Source organism: Podarcis pityusensis (genome assembly GCF_964106645.2).
Source record: "Podarcis pityusensis genome assembly, chromosome: Z".
Lineage (NCBI taxonomy): Eukaryota > Metazoa > Chordata > Lepidosauria > Squamata > Lacertidae > Podarcis > Podarcis pityusensis.
Genome location: NC_138044.1, coordinates 25,097,505 through 25,114,473, shown reverse-complemented (window position 1 = coordinate 25,114,473; position 16,969 = coordinate 25,097,505). Strand labels below are relative to the sequence as shown.

Genomic DNA, 16,969 nt, shown 5'->3' with positions numbered 1-16,969 from the left:
TGGTGCTTCAGGTTAAGAACAGTTTCAGGTTAGGAACAGACCTCTGGAATGAATTAAGTACATAACCAGAGGTACCACTGTAGTTGGATCACTAGCTAAATTGTGAAAATAGCATAGAATTTAGCTAGGTTTATAGCAATCCCTGTGACACATAGCCTGCCCATCATAACAAAGGACATTCCTCTCTTGTGCACAATGGTCACCATCTGGCTGTCAGGGCTAAAAAGCAATAGAATTAGCTTCAAGGAACGTACCTCTGAGCAGAGACAGTTAACGCAGTAGACAATCCCATAAGGCTCTAGGTATGGATGCCACCTTTCGCCTACACGATACTTTTTATCTTGGAACACACAGTAAGTCTCTGAGTCTGCAAAAGAGAAGAGGCCAAGATGGGAAGGGTGAGCAAAGGGGTCTGTGCAAAAGCAGAGTGGGTAACCATCATTTTAGGAACATAGGAAGCTGCTGTATACCAAGTCAGACCATTGGTCCATCTAGCTCAGTATTGTCTACACTGATTGGCAGCAGCTCTCCAGGGTTTCAGGCAGACAGAAGACATCCCCAGTCCTACGTGGAGATGAACTTAGGATCTTCTGAAGGCAAAGCAGATGCTCTACCCCTGTGCCCCTTGGGGATATCTTACTGTAGAGCTAAACTTCCACATGTTTATTGATTTCTTTAGCAATATTTAAATTCTCCTTAATCCACAAATACCTTCACATGGCTTCCATAACACATAAGAAATTAGTGGTAAAATAAAACTTTAAAAGCAAGTATGCATAAAGATGGTCAAAGTATAGATAACACCAGCAGTTGCAAATTGGAAATTGCATTTGGAAATTGATCTTACTTTTGTAGGTTTCCATTCTGTTATTGCATATTTTATTATTCCATTCTATTTTAGATTCTAATTGAAAATGGACAGAATATTTTGTGGAAAACCAAATGCCATTTTTGAAGAAGAGGAAGAGGAACTTAAAAGATGCCAAACATTTGCTGTTCAAGGAAACGGGGAAGAAGACAAGCTTCCATTTCTGGTTGCATCTTCTAGCCTTTGTCCTTAGCTTTGCCTAATCTCCTGCTAAGTGATGAGCCACTGAACCTGATTGTGTCTCTCTGTGTGCTCTTTAACCTGCTTGCCTTCCTTTCTAAGACCCTGCTTCTCTCCAGGCAGACATACAGTTAGCCAAAGGGCCCTGAAGCCTTAAAACAATAACAACAAAACCACCAACCACCTCAAGGTTGTGCTAGAGGGTAAATGTACCCAACAACCCACCCACATATAGTGTCCTCCTTTATAGAGAACAAGCTGCCAGAGGACAGGCCTCCATTTGAAGGCATTCTCTATTTCCAGGGCTGCCTGGCCCAAGTCTTGTTTAAAACTAAAGAACACTCTTGGGTGGATAAGAATACTTATCGCAAAGTATTGGAAGACACAAGATCTACCCACTTTGGAAGAATGGCAGATGAAGGTGATTGACTACATGGAATTGGCGGAAATGACTGGCAGAATCTGAGACCAGGGAGAAGAGTCGGTGAAAGAAGACTGGAAAAAATTTAAGGACTATTTACAGAAATATTGTAAAATTAAGGAACTTTAGAAGGATGCTGGATAGAAATTAAGAGGTTTTTAGCTGTAATGCTTTAAGAGACATGGAAAAAAAAAGGTTAACAATTGGGTAAAAGATTAATGGTAAGGATTTGCTGAACCAACAAACTGAATTGGAATACAAAGAAGGGAGGTATGAGGAGGTCTGGGGAAATAAGAGTAAGGAAGATAGGTTATGGAACATTATTGTGTTTTTAACTGTTTTATTTTGTATGTTTTTTCTTACTTTTTGCTTTTTTGCTGTAATTTACACTTTTTTCTTTGTTTTCTGTATTTTTGTGAAACTTTAATAAATATCATCTAAAAAAAAAAATAAAACTAAAGAACACTAAGAAGGGAGAGCAGGAAGGCACTTGAAGTTGTCTATCAACAATCAGCACTTGGATAGCAGACTGAGCAGAGGAACATAGGAAGAGCCTGCTAGATCAGACCAAAGGCTCATCTAGTCCAGCAGCCTGTTCTCACAGTGGCTGAACAGATGCCTTTTGGAAGCCTGCAAACTGGACATGAGTCCAACGACACTCTGTCTACTTGTGATTCCCAGCAACTGGTATTCAGGGGATGAAGGCCTCTCTCAGTGGAGGTAGAACATAACTGTCATGGCTATTGCCTTGTCCTCTATGAATTTGTCCTGTGGGAGTGAGTTCCACAGATTAACTATGTGCTGTGTGAAGTACTTTCTTTTGTCAGGCACAGCAACCACCTGGTCACAGTCTCTTTCACTAGCATGACATATACTCCTGTTTAAATTTGCATTTATACATAGAAATCATTACAGTGTTACCTCGGGTTACATAAGCTTCAGGTTACAGACGCTTCAGGTTACAGACTCCGCTAACCCAGAAAAGTACCTCGGGTTAAGAACTTTGCTTCAGGATGAGAATAGAAATCGCACGGCGGCAGCGGGAGGCCCCATTAGCTAAAGTGGTGCTTCAGGTTAAGTTTCAGGTTAAGAACGGACCTCTGGAACAAATTAAGTTCTTAACCCGAGGTACCACTGTATAAGCAAATGTTATCCACCTTGAACCCCACTATTGTTCTGAAGTATCTCCACAAGAGATGGCATACATCACAGCAGTGGTTCTCAAACATTTTATTTTTTTAATGTCACTCCAATGGAAATTGCTGAGGGTCTTGGTGAACCACTGAATAAAGTTTTTGTTTGTTTGTTCTACAAATCAAACCACACATACAACTCATATTTTAGTGGCTGTGGTCTTCTCTTTGTAAAGGAATGGCTTCTTGTCAGCAGAGGCCTGTGACGCAGGGTGGAATTTAGCTTAAAACTTCAACTCAGGTTCAGCATTCATTCAGCTTCTGTATTTAGGATTGAGGGTGACAAAGGATGAAGAGCCCATGCTGTACTTTGGCTTGAACAAAGCGGTCTCAATCTCCATTGTCAGAAATAAATAAAATCAAATGCAGGGCCAAGTAGGTACATTCACAGGTCTCGCTATCTGAGCACAATGCATTCTCAGGAAATTGTTTGTTAGGTGTACGTTCGCATAATGAATTGACAATTTTCATTGAACCCTATTGGAAAAATTCCAGTGCATTCTGGACCGTAGAATTTTGACCCCAAAATGATGGGGGGGGGGGCCACGAAGACCCTTTGAAACTTTGCAAAAGGCAAACAAGAAAGGGGGGGAAATTCTCTTATTTGTCAAATCTCTCTCCCTCCCTCCCTCTCCTCCCGCTCCCACCCACATGGTTTCTAGCAGCAAAACACAAAAAAGTAATGCTTGTTTAAGGTTGCTTATTTGTTTACAGTACTACATGCAGGTCCGACTGTTTGGATATCTGAATCTGTGCTGTGTATAGCAAGGTTTGGGTACTAATTCCTCGTGTTTGGATAAGTGAATTTTCATTCGAGTGTTTGGATAGCAGGACCTGCATGCATTCTTAACAGTACTGCAAGTTTCCTGAAAGCACTTGAAGGAGCCTGCAAAGTAGTATTAGACAACAGACCTCAGATTGATAACTTCTGCACCATAGAAGAGTTGTTGAGAGATGGCCATTTAAACCTGGCCAGTATGATCTGCTTTCCTTCCTTCTGCCTAAAAACAGAGTGCAGGCTGTGTGGGGCACTGTGGTGGTTTGTGTGAAAAGATCTGCTTCCACTTCAGTCGGCTGTGGGATGAATGAGGCTTTCATGTCTAAGAAGCAGTGAACTGGGGATGCCACCGACAGCCCCTTGGTGATGCTCCTGCTTTAGACAAAGCTATTTGCACAGCTCGTTCTTGTGAATAAGCTCAGCCGAGCAGAGAGAATGCCTCCCTTGGATCACGTCCATCTCGTCCTTCCCTTTTGTATCCCTCTACTTGCCAGGGAAGTTTGATTAGAGTTGGGAAATTTGCTTGTTCTGTGGTCAACTACTATCACATAATGTTGACCAATACAAGAAATAAGCCAGAGAAAAGTGGCACCTACAGGTACAGCAGGGGATTCTATGGTTTCCAAGTAGCTTCAAATGAGATTTCCATGGCTAGCCCTACCATGAGGCAGAGTGACGCAGTGGCCCCAGGTGGCAAATGCTATGGAGCTGAGAGTGGACAGAACTATGGGAAGAATCCAACATTGTGCTCTTCCAATTGCTCTGCCAGTGAAAGCGTTTCAGCTTGCCCAACAGAATGATCTCCCTCACCTCCTGCCATGCACTGTTCTGGAAGTTTCCAGACTCCCCAGATTTTTGGGCGGGTGGTGAGGAGAGAGGAAAGGGGGGGAAGTCCCACTGCACTAGTGGAATTCATTTTACTGGTTCCTTCTGGCACATGTACATCTAGCCCTACATGGTCTGTCCTACGGCCCCTAAGGTGGGAAATGTTGAGGAAAAAGGCTATCTAAACAATCAAAGGGGGCGGAGCAACTCTCCTGTGAGGAAAGATTACAACATCTGGGGCTTTTTAGTTTAGAGAAAAGGTGAGTAAGAGGGGACACGATAGAGGTGCATAAACATATTCTTGATATGCAAAAAGTGCATAGCCTGTCTCATAATACTAGAACTCAGGGTAATCCAATGAAACTGAATGCTGGAAAATTCAGGACATTTATTTGCACAATATATAGCTCAAGTGTGGAATTTTCTCCCACAAGAGGTGGTGATGACTACCAACTTGGATGACTTTTAAAGAGAATGAGACAGATTCATGGAATGCTATTGCACTCAGGGCTTGCTTGCAGGCTTCCCACAAGGGTATCTGGTTGACCACAGTGAGAACAAGATGCTGGAGTAGATGGCCTGTGGTCTGATTCAGGAGGGCTCTTCCTATGTTCTTAAGCTAACCTGCTTTGCTCAGGTGCAGTGGAGGCAATCTCAAAGCAAGATTCTACTGTCACTCAAGTCTGGGGTGGGGTTGTACATGGAATGGGGGCAGCAAAATGTCTTGAACAATTTCCAGTGATCACCAAGTATGTCACCTGCCATTCATGACTTTTGGCAACCAATGTCATGTCCCATAGATTGCTAAGATCAGGGGAAACTATTCTCAGATATATATATACGGTATTTTTGTTTCCAAAGACCTCATTAATATGTTTTACTAACTGCCTGGGCAATTTGTTTCCTTAAATGGTATTGCATCTTTTATTTGATTTATCTTAGATAAATATGACCTGAAAACTTCAGCACATGACTTCAAACTCATGGGATGGAACCCAGGTGACCTCGGTGATGTGTATAGCAGTGCTTAAAATGGAATGAAGCAAACTCTGCATTTGTTATATCTGAGGTAAAACAGACCCTCCAGCTATTACATTAGATTCTTGACAAGGCAATGAAAAATTTACTCTTGGGGAAAACAAAGAGTTCATTCAAGATAAAATAAAATTTATCAGCTAGCTAAATAGGGGAAAACAGTTAAACATGCTTAGCATAAAGGCAAATGTAACAATAGGAACATGCAGAGTAAGGCAATCTCGTGGGGAAACCATTCCCAAATTATTAAATGTGAATCAATCCCCCCCATCCCCACTCAGTGAGACTTTCTTCTGAGTAGACATGGATAGATTTATGCTGTAAATGTTATATTCAAACAAATTCAAAGTTCAGTTTCTGTATTAGTTTTATTGCAGTGCTTATAAATATGTTAAGATTATGAACATGATAATTTGTCTTTTGCTGGAAGAGTTGTGCACATAAGTATATGTATTTCCTAGGGATGGTCACCTGACATTATTTAATTGCAGCTTTCATTTTGGATTGGGCTGGCATTGCATGCATTTCCAGATGCTCAAGTTGGCTTGCATCATATTCATTCATTATGTTAGTAATTAATTTTATGATTGATGCATTTCTACAAATGGAAAAAAAAATCCATGGAAAAATAAAGTAGTGGAAAAAGTTGCAGAACATGTTTTCCCTTTCCTTTCCCCAACATTTCCCTCTGAGAACAGTCTACCCCACATAACTGGTGCTGGATGCGGATCAACAATGATGGTGGTAGTCACTGCTTTTTTCCTGGGAGCTTCAAACCAAAACTTGTGCTCTATTGGCCAACTATTAAGATTGGATTTTGAGAAATAGTGTTTTCATTTTTCTTCAATGTTTCGGAATTCATTGTCTACAGAAGGGAAAATTCTGTGGGTGGGCATTCTTGCTGCCAATCAGCAGTGAATGAATCCATCAATACCAGTTGTTGGTGAGCACAAGTAGTTGTTGCACTCAGGTCTTGCTTATGGGCTTCACTTTGGGGCATCTGGTTGAGCACTGGGGGAAGAGAATACTGAGCTAGATGGTCCTTTTGTCTGATCCAGCAGCCAGCCTCTCCTTATGTTCATCTACAGCTCCACCTGCCTCTCCATCTGGAAGCCTAATATCTAAGCTGTGTCATCATCTGCCAGGGGATAGACAAGACCACCCCTATCCATGGATCCCTAAGATCAGCCTTCCCCAACCTGGTGCCCTTTAGAAGTTTTAGACTACAGTTTCCTTCATCTCCAGCCAATACAGCTGTGCTGTTGAGAAGAGTAATCCAAATAGGCTGGAGGGCACCAGGTTGGGGGAGGATGTCTTATATTCTATATTTATGATGGATTTTAATTGTTGCAAGTTGCTTTGGAGATCCAGTCTTGATTGAAAAGTGGGGTGTAAATAAACCAGTTAAACCAACCTTCATATCAGCTTTAGAAAAACAAAACATTTTTGGTGTTGGAAAACCGTTAAAATGATATACACTGAAATTCAACCAGGGGGATACGAGGAAGTCACTTAACAATGTTACTAAGTTTGGTTGAAATATAGTGAGATTTATGTTTGTTTGTTTGTTCATTTGTTTGTTTGTTTGAAAAACTTTTGGAAAAACCAATAATTTTTTTGAAAAAAAGAAAGAAAAACAAAACATTTATATTTCTGGAGTATATCAGAACAAAATAAAAATTGTTTCCATGTGCAATATTGTCTTTGCCAAACAATAATGACGACTGTAATCCCTTGAGAGAACAAGACAACATCACCATCTTATCATTGGATCATTTTTTTCACTTCTCTGATGAATCAGATGCCCTTGCTCTCATAGGTAAAGTTAAAGGGACCCCTGACCATGAGGTCCAGTCGTGGCCGACTCTGGGGTTGCGGCGCTCATCTCGCTTTATTGGCCGAGGGAGCCAGCGTACAGCTTCCAAGTCATGTGGCCAGCATGACTAAGCCGCTTCTGGCAAAACCAGAGCAGCGCACAGAAACACCGTTTACCTTCCCACCGGAGCGGTACCTATTTATCTACTTGCACTTTGATGTGCTTTCGAACTGCTAGTCTGGCAGGAGCAGGGACCGAGCAATGGGAGCTCACCCCGTCGTGGGGATTCGAACCGAAAACCTTCTGATCGGCAAGTCCTAGGCTCTGGGGTTTAACCCACAGCGCCGCCCGCGTCCCATGCTCTCATAACTACTGTTTATTCAATTTATTACTACAATTATATCCCACCTTTTCCCTGAGGAGCTCAAGGTGGAGTACATGGTTCTCTCCCTTCCCATTTTAGCCTGTGAGGTAGAACAGGCTGAGAGGCAATGTGTCCTACTTATTGTAAACTGTTACACACAGTGCTTTTTTCGGGGGGGGGGGGGACAGGGGTACGCATACTCCAAAACTTTTTGTGAATCTTTGTACTTTTGTCCATTTACTGTATTTATTTTTCCCAATTTGATCTATGATCATTTTCATTAAAATGTGGACCAAATCTAATTTCTCTCCCCTGCATGTGGACCAAATGTGGACCAAATCTAATTTCTCTCCCCTGCATTCCTGCCAGGGCTGGCCCAAGACATTTTGGTACCTGCGGTGAACTACAAAATGGTGCCCCCTCCCAGCCAGGGAAGAAGGGGCGAGTGAAAGAATAAAGATCTACATAAGGATAGGCTGCACCTGTGGATCCTGCCACCTGAGCCAGTTGCCTCACCTTGCCTCATGGGTGGGCTGGCCTAAATCTCTGCAACCCATCTGTCTGCCACTGCTGATAGATAAGCTTTCCAGGTTCAACCTACAGAGGAGGTTGACCTGGAGGCTGACCCAACTGAAGAGCACTTTCCCCAGGGCTTTCTTGGAGCCACCCATAGACTTTGCCCTTTGCAGGTTTAAGGGCCATGTGTGTGCAGAACCAATTGACGTACACCACATGCACATCCAGGGCATGGATTGTATATGCAGGAGCTTACATGTATTCAGGTGTAAGTACAGTACAGTGGCTCTTGATCACCTGGAGGTTGGAATGAGTCCTGTATCCACATTTTCAGTCTACACCTTTCCATTCTACACAGATGAATGTATGGTCAGGGCTAATGACACCAAAGACAGCAGGATTCTAGCTGGCCTTCAACAAGAGTTTTACTCACATTTTCCTTGTTCCGTTTTACTTCCCTCAATGAAAAGAAGGCAGAGCACACAGGCCAAAAGGAATCGAACGTTTTCCAATGTCCACTTTTTCCTCATCTTTGCTGTAAAGAAAAGGAAGTGGGGAAGGAAAACAAAAACACATTTGCTGTCAAAGAAAGTTGGAGCTGTAGAAGAAAACCCAAAGGCTATTTACAATGAAGTCCTCAAAGATGATTAGACTCAGACTAGAAATCAGCTGAACTGCTGGAGCAGGAGGGAACTCTGTTGAGGTCTTTTGCTAGTGCAGTATTTTTCAAGCTTCCTACCCTCTGGGAACTCCTGACACGTTGATTTGTCCACTGCAGAATCTCTTTGGGATTGCAAAAGATTCTGGGATTCTAGGACACACTTTCATCTGATGCAAGGCATGAGTATAGCTTGGTGCAGATACAATGCTAAATGATGGTTTAGTGCACAGTGGGGCCACCTATGGCCCAACCTCAGCCTCATCATAGCCTGCTCAAGTGATCAGTTCAGACCTCTAGTGAGAGTAAACTTTCACTTCCCAGGCTGCCTGCTAGGTGAGGATGGAATGGAGATTGTATGTGTGTGAGAGAGTGCTAGGTTAGCTCCAGCCCTTCCCACAGTCAGAATGTGCAGGTGTTCACTTCTAGTTTACCATCATGTGAATGAGGTTGTGCAAAGCTTGTGCTTGTCTGTCCCCCTCTCCTCACTTCTTATTTTGCACACCGCAAGGAGAAGATAGGAAACTTTAGATTTTCGTTTTCAGTTAACTGCATTTTAGCTACGGTTTACTGAAACAAGCCAGCTTCATAAACCAAGTGCTGAAGTTGGCTTGTTTTAGTAAACCATAGTTTAGACTAATCACAGTTTGTTGAGGTTCATGTGAAAAGAGAAAACTCTGGTTAGTTAAAAACAGAAGCAAAAACTTTTGTCTCCTCCTCACAGTCACTTCAGAAGAGGGTCAGGAGGTACTTGAACCTAAAGATCTTGCAGGCTCATTCTCATTACATAATAAACCATAATTTATCTTTATATCTGAGGGAGGGCAATGACCACGCCCTGCAAGGTACCCAATGCTCTGCTGAGGTCAAATTTGCAGGGGAAGATCAGTCATAATAGACATTGATCAAGCTCTGGTACCACCAGAACTGGAATGATGCTTTGAGCAGATCAAAATTGAACTCAGCATCTTTGCTTGCTGGTGTCTCAACATATATGCATGGTTAATGGAGACATATGTGGACTTTTTTTTTAAAGAAACAATTGGAATTCTGATCTGGGTTGGATTTTTTTAGGTGTTATTGCTTTTAAAAACCTTAGAGCTTCTCATTTCTTATCAAAGAAATGAGATAAAAAGGTGGTGATGAAACAACAGAAGCTGTCTGATACTATTTCGTACAGATTAATGAAAACTGCTTCTGAGAATTAAAATAAATTAAAATTGAGAGCTACATTCAGTGCATGCCATGTTTTGGAATTTCTGATGCAACCTTTAATTCCATTCATCCTCTTTAAAAGTTGCTTAATGAGAGGAATGCTACGGAAACCAGAATTTCCAGAAGACAATGCTCTGGATGTGCATAACTATTTGTTAATTTCCTTTTTTTAAATCTGAAGTTTCCACTCTTATAAATATGCATAATTAATTTTAATAAGAATCACGTGGGGATTTTTTAAAGTGTTTTCGGCAATAGCTTCTTTAATTCCTGTATTACTTTGTAGGCATCCGCTTTTGCAACTGTTTCCACCCCTCTTCATCATAATCAGACCAGCACCCCCCCTTTCACAACTGCTAAAATCTGGGGAGGAACATCTGCTTTCAAGGAAATGGATTAGCCTGTTAGTGCACAATATTACCCAATACAGTGTGTGACAGCTTTTACTAGTCCAGTGTCCTCCAGATGTATAAGACTACAACTCTCATCAGCCCCAGCAAGGCTGGCTGGGAGTGATGGGAGTTGTAGTTCAAAATATTTGAAGGGCACCAGATTAAGAAAGACTGGAGTATGGAAAACCAAGCAAGTCATGTCTCTGAGTAGGCCAACCTCATCTTCACCACTGTCCCTGCTCCCCATCCACATGTTTTCTCTATCCAGACCCAACCCACACAATCACCCAGAGGAGAGTGCAAGGCAGGCAGAGAGAGCAGATCTATCTCTTCAACCTTGGCACTGCTTGCATACTCAGAAAGTGGAGGTGAGTAGGCATGGACAGATTATTGGATGGCATTTATATCTCACCTCTTCTCCAAGAAGTTCAAGGTGGTGTACATGGTTCTCCCCCTCCCCATTTTATGCCACACAACAACCCTGTGAGGTAGGTTTGGCTGGGAGGCAATGACTGGCCCGAGCTCACCCAATGAGCTTCATTGACGTGGTGGGATTTGAACCCTGGTCTCCCAAAATGCTGCACTACCACTGGCTCCCAGGAGGAGGAGCAGCAGCAGCAGGAGGAGGAGGGACAGGAACACTGAGGTCACCAGTGGCAGAACTTGGTGTCTCAAATTTCAGCGACACCTTGTGCGATTCCAGAATCCATCATCTCCCCATCTCTAAAATGACCTTCCAACATAGGAAACTCCCTAATACCTGCTCATATCATTGGCCCACCTAGCTCAGTATTATCTACACAATCTGGCAGCAACTCTCTAGGGTTTCGGATGGGGCTGTTTCTTAACCTTACCTAGAGCTGCATGAGACTCGTAGAGGTTGGTTTTTCTGTGATAACCATGTGCTCAGCCAATGAGCTCTACAGGCTCTTGCTCATCCCAGTGGGGCTTTAGATTTGTGTTTCTCAAATCCCTTATCAGCAACACTGGTCAGAATTTTGCAATGTTTTGAAGTAGTTCTGGGTTAGTCACTCCCTCCACCTAACCTGCTTTACAAGGTTGTTGTGCGAACAAGTGAGAAAAGAATGGCAAAGCATTTCACATGTTGTGAAGAAAGCACTGCAAAAGAAATTTCTAAATACTACTTCTATCATGGCTTAGCTGAATTTCCACCATGCCTTTGGAGATCTGCTCATAAGGTCTGTGTCCAATCTTAGGATGGAAACCACAAATCTTTAGCCCTCCAACTCTGTCTTCTTTCAGCAAGAATCCCTTATTCGATCTAAGCTAAAAAGCAACAGCCAATTACCGGTACCTGCAACTTTGGCGACAAGGCAGATCCTTTCATTTAGCTGTCCCTTTATTCTGACTCTGTTTTGTGCCAAGATAGCATTCCAACACCATGTTACTAAGATCATATATCATCCTTTAAAAATTGTTGGTATACCAGGGGTGGTATGGGGAAACCCCCGTCCCCGCTCCAAAAAAGAGATACCAACTAAATAGTACAAAGAATTTGCAGAAATGTACCCAATCAGCTCAATTTGAGCTGGGGGTTCCTGTCACTCAAAGGTTTACATTTGTACCAGAATCCACCCTAAAGCTGTTTCCAGTGAACCTGGTAGATTTTACAAAATGCTTTCCCCCATCACTGAGCTTCTGAAACCAGTGCCTAAGCTTTCCCAGCAAAAGGCATGGCTTAATGAAATGCAGAACTCAGCCACAGGGGCAGTTTAATTCAGTGCCAATGGTTATCTCAGTGTTAGAGCATCTGCTTTAAGTGCAGAAGATCTCAAGTTCAATCCCAGGCATCTCTAGGTTGGTCTGGGATGCTCCCTGCCTGGAACCCTGGACAATCTCTGCCACTCAGTGGCGGCAATACTGAGCTAGGCAGACAAATGGCCTAACTTGGTATACACCAGCTTCCTTTGTTATCTCTGGAGCATGTGCCTCAGATCATGTGCAGAGTGTTTTTCCTCATCACTGGCTCACTGTAGGTGGCTTCTTTGTATCTGGGATTGGGCCTACTGGTTTCTTAAGCAGAAAGGATGCTTGGGGGATTGATTGTACCTTTCTGTTCAGTGGGGCAGGTGGGAGGCAGGTAAAAAGGGGCCAGGAGGACAAGCTGCAAGGTAAAAAACCATTCAAACACATGCAGCAGCCAATCCATCTTTACCCAGATGTAAGCACCACTATTTTCAGTAGGACTTCCCACCAAGTGAGTGTGCCTAGGACTGCAGCCCTAAAGTGCTCCAAGTGTATATTGAAGGGAGGGAATGAAGGAAAGGTTTGCTGCTACTATTGTTACATCAATGTGTTCAGTCAATTTTTTAAATGAAAAATTCAGGATGGGAGACCTAGTTATTGTGCTACAGGAAGCAAGCAAGTACACACACACTCACACACACACACACAAGAGGGAGGGAGAGAGAGAGAGAGAGAGAGAGAGAGAGAGAGAGAGAGATGGTCTCATTGCATCTTAAAAACCCAGTTTCATTTTGGCCTTTTGCCACAGTTGTCCCAAGGGTACCACAAGATTCTCTCTCTCTCTCCCTGCTCTCTCTTTTGTCTTTTGCAAGATATTTCAAGCAATATACAAAGGATTCCCCCCCCCCCCAAGATATCAGTTCCAACTGCAGCTAGGCAAACAATATCCATCTCAAAGGAAGCAATGCTAACCTCCCAGAGCCTATTTACATTGGAGAGACATCATGCCCCCACAAAATGACATAAGAGCTCAGCTGGATCGGACCAAATGGGGCCCAGCTAGTTCAGCATCCTTTCCTCACAGCGGTGACCAACCAGATGTCTTTGGGAAGCCCACAAACAACAGGTATTCAGAAGCACAGCCCCGTTAGGCTGCTGGAGGCAAACAGAGTTTTGTGCCAGCTTAAAGCGCGTGCCTAAAGCTAGTCACGAATTCAGTGGTACAGACTTACTCCCAGGTAAGCGTGTGAAGGATTGCAGCCTATGAAGCCTTACCTGGAAGGGAAGTCCCAGTGAACTCAATGCGGCTTGCTTTCATTGTCGACGTGTGCAAGGCTAGGGGTGTGCTGTAAAACTGCGGTCCTAAGCACACTCCCCTTGGAGCATGTCCCATGGAACGCATTAGCACTTGCTGCTGAGTAGAAATGTCTGGATTGTAACTCTCACATACCGCGATCCTAACCATTTCTAATGGGAAGGAAACCCTATTGGATTCACTGGCGCTTCCTCCCAAGTAGGTGGCGTTAGGATTGCACCCTGAAATAGATGCAACGCGTGCAGCTGTCGAGGACCAAAGACTGGGGTCCTCCGCACTTTTCTGCGGAGGCAAAGCACAACCAGGTTGGCCGTTGACTTGACTCTGCTCATCAAAGAGGGACCGCCGGCCGATATACTAACCTGACTTGTCAATTTCTAGCGTGCTTCTTGCGCACCCTCTGAAGCGGCAGCCTCCGCGACTTTCCCCTCAGCCCTGAACTGGTCCAAAACGCCGGGCGGGAGGCGCGGTTTGTTCCTAAAAGCGAAGCGCGCTCTCCACAATGCACACACGCACGGAGGGCTCCTGCTCCACTGCAAAGGGACGAATCGCACCGGCCTGCTCACTTGGTGGTATTCACCATCGAAGTGTGTTTGTGTGGAGGAGGAGGAGGAATCGCACCGACAGCAGCCTTCAGAGAAGCAGAGAAGGAGCGGCTGCCGTTTCAAGAACAAACGCGGAGGAGGAGAAGCGAGCGGCGTCTGGGCCGTCGGATCTCTCCAGAGCTTTTGGAGTGGCCAGAGCTCAGGGAGGGTGCGAAGACTCTGCTTTTCTGGAGGGGGGCGGAGAACGAGAGACACCTGCTGTGCCGGCCGCCCACCGCCGCTGCCGCCGCCTTCCCCGCCCCCCAATGTTCTTGCCAACGAGAGCCGTCGAGTGGATGATGCGCGCCTCACCACGGATCCGCCTGTCGGGGCGGCTCTGCAAGCAGCCGCGGCTGACTGAGTGCTGAGATGCGCCTCCCACAGGCCTCGCTTTCTTTCTCCTCCTCCTCCTCCTGCTGCTGCTGCTGCCGCCGCCCCCCACCCCACCCCCCACTTTCTTGGCACACAAATGGCGATTGACAAAGGTAGCGCCGGGTGGGGTTCCTTTCCTTATTGCCAGGGAAGGTGGGGAGGCGAGCGAGGACCGGTGTACAGCGCCACTGCTAGAAAACATTGGATGGAATGGGTCAACAAAGTGCATGGAGAGGGGGGAGCGAGGGAGCACACCAAAAGTGTGTGTGCGTTTTGTTTTAGCCTGGCAAGTGAAGCAGCCAAGCAAGGGAATGATGCCACTTAAACAGTTACTTATTTATATAGTATTTAAATTATTTATAACCTACTCTTCATTGTTTGCACAATCCCAGCTTGGGGAAGAGCATTAACATACAGAGAAACATACAATGTGCTTCCCTAAAACAACTTAAATGGAAATTCCTCCATTAGGAACCAAATGCTGGCCTCTCTCTTTCCTGATTTGCACCCTCAGAAAGCTCACTCTTATGTCACAAATGACATGATCACACACACACACCCTTCTTGGTGCCAATATCCTCACCTTATAGCACACACCTTTATTTATTTGGACACATTGACTGCATGGTTGGTTGTTTGGTGTTAAAGGAAGGTCACTCCGACTCAGAGTCCCTGAGCATGTGAAAACTGCCTTTCCTTACAGGTTGCTACAGGGATCTCTAGCAAGGTGGGGCATGCAGATGTTTTCCCACTCTTTTCTCTCTCTAACCTGGCCTGTGATGTACTGGTGGTAGCCACAATTTTCATGCATTCTGAATGGTGAGCTCAGTTGACTGTTTGCCAGGGAAATTAGGCTGAAGAAACCTAAGAGATGTAAAAAGAAAGATACGAAGGAAACAGATAGACCCCCTCCCCAAGTAAAAGATGCCATGCCCTTCAGTCTCCTTCTTGCCACATACCAGTTTGGACACGGGGTGAATGAACAAAAGCCACAGGACACAGGAGCTGTGCATTGTTATCACAATCTACATAAGGTGAGAAATGAAGAAGGGTGGAGTTGTCCTCTTGATTTTTTCTTCTTCCGGCAAGGGTTCTCTGCTTCTAAAAGTTGTGCAGAAGAGAGATGTTCAGCACTGGTGGTGCTACCAGGACAGGAATTTTGAGATGAAGGCCAGGGACCAGCAGTGCAGAAGGAGCGGGTTGGGGGTGGTGCCCAATGCAACAACAGGTCCCTTCCTGACTTATTGCCTGTATAAAAGTGTGGTTCAGCTGTCAGTGTTGCTGGCTTCTGTGTTTGCGAATAGGGACATAGGAAGCTACCTCTTACCAAGCCTTTGCTCCTACAGATTGGTCTATCTGGCTCAATATAGTCTGATCTGACAGGCAGCAGCTCTCCAGAGTTTCAGGCCAGAGCTTTCCCCAGCCCTTTCTGGAGACACCAATAAATAAACCTGGGCATATGCAAGGCAGATACTCTACCACTAAGCTTGTTCCACACACAAGATGGGGTGCCATCTTCTTGTTGTCCTCAGGCAACAAAATTTCTTGCACCTGCTCTGCAGAATGATGTCCCAGTGTAGTTTATGGATGTGGATGTGTCAAGCAGCTAATTCTCCCTTTCCCATTCTTCATTGTCCATTTAGATGATTGAGTTACTCTTGTGGCCCTCCAGATGTTGTCAGATTCCAAACCCCACCATCCCAGGCCACACTGACCATGCTGGCTGGGGCTGAATTGGCACCCCACCACATCTAGAGGGCTGCAGATTCCCCAGGAGGTGTCAAGGTCACCTTGACATTCTGTCAAGACTGGCTTAAACTCCTGACTCAAGTCACATCATATGCTTGGTCAGACTTTGACGTCTCTGGGCTTGTTGTGACCCATGGAACTAATAGGAAGAGATCAGGGAAGAAAGCCTGAGCAATGATCTGAGAAAAAGGGTGAGAAGATCTTTAAAAGGCATCATTGTCTGGAGGGAAACAAGTGACAGCTTATTTCCCCCTCCCCTTAATTTGGTAGCAGGGCATGGGAGACTTAACACTGCTGGCTAGTCAGGAGTCCCCCTCCCCTTGACCCCAAGACAGGCCAGTAAAACTGAACACTGTGTGTAGCTTGTCTCCCAGGAACTTAAGACCTTAACAAAGCCCAAGAAAGACGCAGTACAGGGCAGTTAGAATTTGCCTAAAAGGTGTTTCTCAGCTTCCATTGTGGTAGGCCCTCTCATCAATGGAAATGTGTGTTCTGGATAGAGATAGGGAAGAAATCCATTTTTTGACTGCCTTTAAAGGCAAATCCTTTATGAACTTCCTGAGATGATACATGAATTGAAGCACAGCCATCCTTTGAAATATGCATATCTCCAAATTTCACAATGCAGTTTAAAGTAGTTGTTTTTAATTGTGTTTTTTTACTGAAAATTTCAATATTTTATTCTTTTTGTAAACTGCTTTGAGGTCCTTTTTTTTTTTTTTTTACAATCAAGTGTTATGCAATGGTACCTCGGGTTAAGAACTTAATTTGTTCTGGAGGTCCGTTCTTAACCTGAAACTGTTCTTAACCTGAAGCACCACTTTAGCTAATGGGGCCTCCTGCTGCTGCTGTGCCACCGGAGCACGATTTCTGTTCTCATCCTGAAGCAAAGTTCTTAACCCGAGGTACTATTTCTGGGTTAGTGGAGTCTGTAACCTGAAGCGTGTGTGACCCGAGGTACCACTGTATAAATTTTGTGAA

General features: G+C 44.4%; 1 protein-coding gene across 1 annotated transcript in view; it reads right to left on the bottom strand.

Annotated features, from left to right (window-relative positions):
• Positions 1-14,124, bottom strand: part of CHRDL1 (chordin like 1) — a 49,276-nt gene extending 35,152 nt beyond the window's left edge. The window contains exons 1-3 of the mRNA XM_080990550.1: positions 13,646-14,124; positions 8,430-8,531; positions 255-367 (exon numbers count right to left, since the gene is read on the bottom strand). Of these exons, the coding sequence (XP_080846676.1) occupies positions 255-367; positions 8,430-8,526 (210 nt within the window). The 5' untranslated portion in view covers positions 8,527-8,531; positions 13,646-14,124. The remainder of the gene's footprint in view (positions 1-254; positions 368-8,429; positions 8,532-13,645) is intronic.
• Between the last annotated feature and the right edge of the window lie 2,845 nt (positions 14,125-16,969).